Below are 6485 nucleotides of genomic sequence, written 5' to 3'. Positions count from 1 at the left end.
GGCGCGGGCAGTTCTTTCCTTCATTGCTTCTTCCTTGCCTCGCTCCAGATCTCCAGATCTGCGCCACCCTTACTCTACTTTTGCCGCCCATGGCGCCGCGCAAGGTCAAGTCTTCCTCGGCGCCGGCTTGGTATGAGCCGGCCCTCGAAGCGCCCACCGTTACGGAGAAGAGCCTCACCTCCGTGCGTCTGCTGACAGCGGGTGAGAGCAATGAGTGGGCGAAGACTGAGCTCCGGCTTGCCTCCGACGAGCCGGAGCCTGATGCGAGTTGCCGTTGGGTTTGTCCCTCCCTTTTCCGATTTCTTTTATGAAGTCCTCGACCACTATGGTCTGCAGGCGCTGCATCTCCATCCCAATTCTGTTCTCCTCCTGTCCATCTTCGCCTACTACTGTGAGGCATACCTGGGCGTCATGCCGTCCGTGGCGCTCTTGAGCCATTTCTTCTTCCTCCGTGTCAGCGGCGAGCATATCACCGGATGTGCTAATTTCGTCGCTAGCGGCAAGGCCAACTCGATCTCGAGCACCGAGAAGAGGGCCGACAACATCCAATCCAAATGGATCATGATGGATGCCCGGCGCGCTGACCCGCGTCTGGCGTTGCCAACAGCGGCGCCTCCTCCCAACGGGGGGTGGCCCAAGGCGGAGCTTGTCGACGAGCGGGCGTCGTTGGTGTTGGAGCAGATGATGACCGACCTGAGGCCTGGTAACGCAAGGGCGGCCAAGGTGACAGGGGTGATGCTCCTGAGGGAGTTCCTGATGCTGCGGGTCGCCCCTCTCCAGGCGCGTGCGCGCCCCCTGTGGGAGCTCGAAGAAGGGGGAAACAAGACTCGCCTGAGGCCGGGGGACCTGCCCGGCGATGAATTGGACGCCGTCCTGCGCCTCATAGTTGGGGACAACCAGGAGTACCTGCCTAGTGCTTTCTTTCCCTTGTTCCAGCGCATGGATCTGGAGGAATTCATCGCCTCCGGGCCAACTTTTGATGCGCGTGGGCTGGTGCCGCCAACGCTTCCTGGAGCTCCTTCGGCACAAAAACCTGTCGAGGTGTCTTCTGGTGAGTCACGCAGCGGGGGAGAAGAGGAGGAGGACTCGGAAAAGACTCTGGAAGAGGTGGGGGAGACTTCCCCCCTTAGCAAGGCCGAGATTCTCCGCGCCCTTCCTGATGATGTCGAGGCCGTCGCCTTCCAAGGGGAGAGAGAGCAACCCCTCATCCCGACGAAGGGTAGGTCGTCGCTAGTGGCCCGAGGTGCCGCCTCCGCCCCGATACCTCCTGGCACTACTAGGAAAAGGCCTACTAATGGCGCACCAGTTTTGCCTACTAATGGCGCACTACTGGTGCGCCATTAGTACCACGCCACTATTATATACCAGATACTCTGGTCAAATCGCACTCCGTGGTCAAACTTCCCGAAAGGTCACCGATCCTCACACTACTCCAACCCAAGCACGCTTAACTTCAGAGTTCTATCCAACCCAGCACCAGCTCACTTCACAGGCACTTGTTGATATGTAGCATATCAATCCTATTAAACCTTGTTGATGTGTAGGACTTTGTTCATGTTCATGAGTGTGATGAAATTTTGAAAAAATATTTCAAACTTCCGTTCATATTACGTATCATATTTTGAAAAAAAATTCCCGAAAAGAAAATTGAAACTAATTTTTTTTCTGTTACTAGTGGCGCACCTAGCATACGGTGCGCCACTAGTAAGTTTGAAATTTTTTGAATTTTTTGCCTCCAGATCTTAGAAGCCCGTAACTTTTTTTCGGATATAACTTTTCGAGTAGATGATTTTTCATATAGAAAACTTTTTAATCCGAGTTCGTATGCAAAAGTTATGCCCATTTTACAAATTCCACAGAGATTTTGCAAATAAAATCGAAATTCATATTTGTAAATTTTCCCAACAACTAGACCACATATCACATGGGAAACTTATTTTCTTTCATTTTTTTGACATTTTCATCATTTTTTTATTTTTTTAAAACTGAAAAGGCGGTCAGGGGGGTGCATGCGAGGGAATTTTTGGGCCAAGTTAGTAATGGCGCACCGTGGGAGCGGTGCGCCATTACTAGCACCACCCCCACGGTGCGCCATTACTAGTTTTCAAAAAATATTAAAAAAATTGAAAAAAATTGAAAAAATATTACTAGTGGCGCACCGTGGATGTGGTGCGCCATTACTAGTTTTAACTAGTAATGGCGCACTATCCCCTGGTGCGCCATTACTTGTTTTAAAAAAATAAAAAAAATTGAAAATAAAATTTCAAAAAAATTTACTAATGGCGCACCGTGGATGTGGTGCGCCATTACTAGTTTAACTACTAATGGCGCACTATCCCCTGGTGCGCCATTACTAGTTTTGAAAAAATTAAAAAAAATCTTGTTACTAATGGCGCATCATGGATGTGGTGCGCCATTAGTATTTGGACACTAATGGCGCACCAATGCATGGTGCGCCATTAGTATATAGTAATGACGCACCACATGTCTGGTGCGCCATTAGTATCAATTCCATCTATAGCCCTTTTCCTAATAGTGTGGGGCCGGATCCGGCTCTGCCTCCACTCCGCCCGGCACCGCCGGTGTCCAAACGCCTGCCCCTGAGGTCCCGAAGCTGTCTGGCTTCAAGCCTCTCAAGCGGTCAGTGGAATATGTCACAGTGGATCGGTAAGCGTCTTAGGCTTTGCTTTGTCCTTGCTTGATCAGGCCGTCATCTTCGGCGAAGAAGAGGAAAGAAGACGCAGCGGCCGTGCCTCCCGTGGAGAAAGGAGGCAATAGCGCTCGCATCTCCCCAGCCCGATCTTCCTCGCGAGGCTAAGAGGGGCATCACCACGTGGAATCAGCCCCCATGGCTCCGCTGGCTCCGGAGGTGCCGGTACTTGGCGCGGCTAATGAGGTCCCAGCTGCTCTGGAACCCGCGGTCTCCCAAGCCCTGGTGATGATGTCGCTTCCTCCTACTCCTGCATCTCCACTTCCTGGTCCTTCTGCTCCTGCCGCCGTCTTGGAGCGTGCCCTTGCGGAGATGACCCAGCTGCAGGCGGATGTCCTGAGCGTGGACCCGCGCCTGGTGGCCGGGCGTCTGGAGCTGGCCTCTAGTTGGCTTCACTCTGATCTGGCAGTCCGGGCGGCGCTGGGCCAGGCTGCTGCGACTTCCGAGAAGGAGAAGCAAGGAGCCGCCAACTGTTCGGCCGATCGTGAGGCGGCGCTAAAGGACGCCAAGGCCGCCCGTGACCACTGCCAAGTGCTGGAGGGTGAGCTGCAGAGCCTGCGCGACAAGCATGCCGAAGAGGTGCGCTGCCACCAAGCGAAGGAGGAGGAGATGAAAGCCCGGGAGGAAGCCATCAAGAACCGTGATGTTGAGCTGGCGGAGCTGGGGAAGAAGCAGGCTGCCGAGCGCAACCGGTTGGAAGAGTTGGAGCGGAAGAAGGGGATGAGGGAGGCCGATCTTGATGCCAAGGCGCGAGTCCTGGCAGAAGACCGCGTGGCCTTTGCCGATCTCGAGGAGAGGTCTCGCAAGGCGCTGAAGACGCTCTATGAGCACGGCCTGGAGAAGCCTCTGGACACCGACGAGGACGGCCCCGTCCAGCTGCTTCCTCTCGTGGTGAAGGCGCTTGAGGAGGTTGTTGATGGTCTCGGTCCCATGGCGGAGGCAGAAGCTCGCGTCCTGTCCTCAGCCGCGCTGACTCGCGTCTTTAGCCACCTGCACCTTCGCGACCCCAACGCCTACCTTGACGAGCTGCTGGAGCCTGTAGCTAAAGATCAGTACAAGGCGGTTGCCGCGGCCGTGCAGGATCAGGTGGGGGCCTTGCTGAGGAGGTTCCGTGACTTCCTCTCTGCCCCTCTGTCCGGCGTCGTCGACCTTGCAGATGGTGGTCAAGGTGAATACAAAATTGCTCACGAGGGAGCACCTTCCGCGGGCGATGGCGACGTCTAGAGGTGACCTGCGGCCATTCTTCTCGTTCCATTCCTGCGACATTGTATCAGGTCTCGTGGAGGTGTTTAGACATTTTATTTGGTATTGTGAAAACAATGTGCTTGTAATATTTGCTTCGAGGTTTTGCGATTTCCTTCCTATTTGCTTTGCGTTCTGCGTTGGCAGAGCCCGGCCCCGCGCATACCTCAACCGCCGTTGGGCCGACCGGAGACCAGGACGGACCAAGGAGTGAGGGGCTACGTGACCAGTTAGGCTCCTGAGTCGCGATGCTAAGGAGTCCCCCTTGACGCGCAAACAACATATAGGGAGAGTTCGCGGGGATAGATTAATATTCTACGTCGGCAGAGCCCGGCCCCGCGCATACCTCAACCGCCATTGGGCCGACCGGAGACCAAGACAGACCAAGGAGTGAGGGGCTACGTGACCAGTTAGGCTCCTGAGTCGCGATGCTCAGGAGTCCCCCTTGACGTGCAAACTATTCCCATACCTGCCCTTGCCTAGGCCTCGGGAGGGGCGCGCGATGCCCAGTTCCGAGGGACTTGGTTAGGTGACGTGCGCTTGGGCGTGACCCGAGCGCAGCCCCCGTGCCCAGCCCCCATGCGCGGCTTTTCTGAGGGGAGGCGTTGCGGTAAGGCTGGGCGCTGAGCTCTGGGCTACCTAAGGTTGGCACGACCGTGGGGTCGCCCTCAGTTGTTTATCACCAGCACGGAGTATAGTGCTTCCGCTTGTGCACGGGCATAGCCGCTCGTCGGCAGTGTCGTCAGCCAGCACGGAGCATGGTGCTTCCACTTGGACATGGGATGGGGACCCCCCTTCGGGAGGAGCCCCCAGGACGTGTACAGGCCCGCCCTGACACGTGGCTTGCACGGCAGGGCTGCGAGGTGTATCTGGGCACTCGTGAGCCAGCGCGGGACTCACGAGGCCCTACCTCAAGGCGTGTTGTGCCTGGTCTTGAGTCTAGGTGACTGTGTGTTTCTGCAGGGCGGTTAGATGCAAGCACTCTACGTCCTCAAGTCCCGGCCCTCGAGCAAGCTCAGCCGGCGCTGGTATGCCAGGTCGCGATGCCGTGGTCAAGGCCAGGGGTGAGGGCTGGAGAGCCAGTAAGAGCTCCTGAGTCGCGATCCTCAGGTGCCCCCCTTTTAACGTGCAAGCGGATTGCATGGGATAAACAGACCCGCTGTGGGCGGCAACCGAGCAGGAGATAGCCATCGGCAGGTTAAGCATGAAAAGCAGATCGACTTGGATAAATGCAGGAAGATATATGCCACTGGCTCTGGCCCGAGCGGCTTGGGGATTATGCAACCCGAGGGGCGCCCCCAGCAAGGTAAGCTAAAGACATAAGCAAAAGAGATACATGGCACAGGGACGGACCCGTGCGGCCTGGGAATAATGCAGTCTGAGGGGCGCTCCTAGCTTAAACAAACTTGGAAGATGTCACCTGGTTCTGTAGACGAAGTAGAGTTGGTGCAGCTGAAGCCACGCGTTGAAGGAATTGCTCCTCATGAGCCACCGGGACCCTGAGCCTCGGGAGGCTCTGGGGGTTCAGGATGTTCTCTGAAGGCCGTCTCCATCTCCTCCAGAATGGCGTGGAACCTGGCCTCCCGAGCCGCCCGGACTTGCCGCACGTTGCGTTGATAGGCCGACGCCACGCTCGGCAAGCTGAAGGGCATGCGAACGTAGCTGTGTGGTGGGCCCTCACAGCGGCCCACATGTGATGGCCAGAAGCGTTCCTGAGATGCAGCCCTGTTGAGTCCTGGGACGTCGACACAGACACGCAGCCCGGCATGCTCGCATGAATGGGGAGCTGCGCCTTGTGAGCGGCTGTGGCCGCGCATGGCTCTTTCTTCTTGCACTTCCTGGGTGGTCTTGGTGATGAACTCCTGGGTGGTGGGCACTCCTTGCCCTGTGCTCTCCTGAGGAAAGTGTGCCGTGAAGCACGCTTCCAAGTGGTGCCCAAGCGCCTCCCTCGTGAGGTTGGCAAGGTCTGAGGCTCTCCAGGAGAGAGCCCCCGAGTCCTGCCTGAGGAGAGCGTCAGGCGCGCTTTCCTATGCGGTGGAGGGAGGCGCCCCTGGAGCGGGCGCTGATCCTGACGAGGCTCCTGACGCAACGCCATCTTCTTGGGGTCCTGCGCGACGCGGCAACTTCTTCTTGGGGATGGTCACCGGAGGGCCTTCACTTCTGCTGTCAGGGTTGTCGACTGCTGCGGCTTGGAAGGCGCGCTCAAGAGAGCACATCGCATCCCTCTCTTCACATGGGACCGTGATGATTCCTCCGCTTCCTGGCATCTTGAGAACGTTGTAGCCGTGGTGAGTGACTGCTATGAACTTGGCCAGGGCTGGATACCCGAGGATGGCATTGTATGGCAAGCGGATGTGCGCGACGTCGAAGTCGATGAGCTTGGTGTGGTAGTTCTTGCACTCCCCGAAGGTGACAGGCAGGCGGACTTGCCCTATCGGTGTGGTGGAACCGTCAGTCACTCCTGAGAAAGGCTCGGTTGGCTGGAGCTGCTCATAGGGCACTTAGAGGTTGTCGAACGTGTCGACGGATAGGA

The 6485-nt window shown here is 56.8% G+C and overlaps 1 protein-coding gene across 1 annotated transcript; it reads left to right on the top strand.

Annotated features, from left to right (window-relative positions):
• Positions 1-411: 411 nt before the first annotated feature.
• Positions 412-2604, top strand: LOC147982870 (uncharacterized). Its single transcript, XM_087540576.1, has 2 exons — positions 412-1219; positions 2537-2604. Exons 1-2 carry the CDS (start codon positions 412-414, stop codon positions 2602-2604), a joined length of 876 nt encoding a protein of 291 aa, XP_087396702.1.
• Positions 2605-6485: the final 3881 nt, after the last annotated feature.

Source organism: Triticum urartu, chromosome 2A (assembly GCF_056163025.1).
Source record: "Triticum urartu cultivar PI428250 chromosome 2A, HENAU_Tu73, whole genome shotgun sequence".
Classification (NCBI taxonomy): Eukaryota; Viridiplantae; Streptophyta; class Magnoliopsida; order Poales; family Poaceae; genus Triticum; species Triticum urartu.
This window is presented reverse-complemented; position numbering and strand designations above follow the sequence as displayed.

What these genes read in the sequence shown, in the direction of transcription:
- LOC147982870 (XM_087540576.1), top strand. Translation starts at nt 412, where the DNA reads ATGCCGTCCGTGGCGCTCTTGAGCCATTTCTTCTTCCTCCGTGTCAGC. An exon ending in ACCCCTCATCCCGACGAAGG is followed by an intron (nt 1,220 to 2,536) that starts GTAGGTCGTCGC and finishes TTTTCCTAATAG; the next exon opens with TGTGGGGCCGGATCCGGCTC.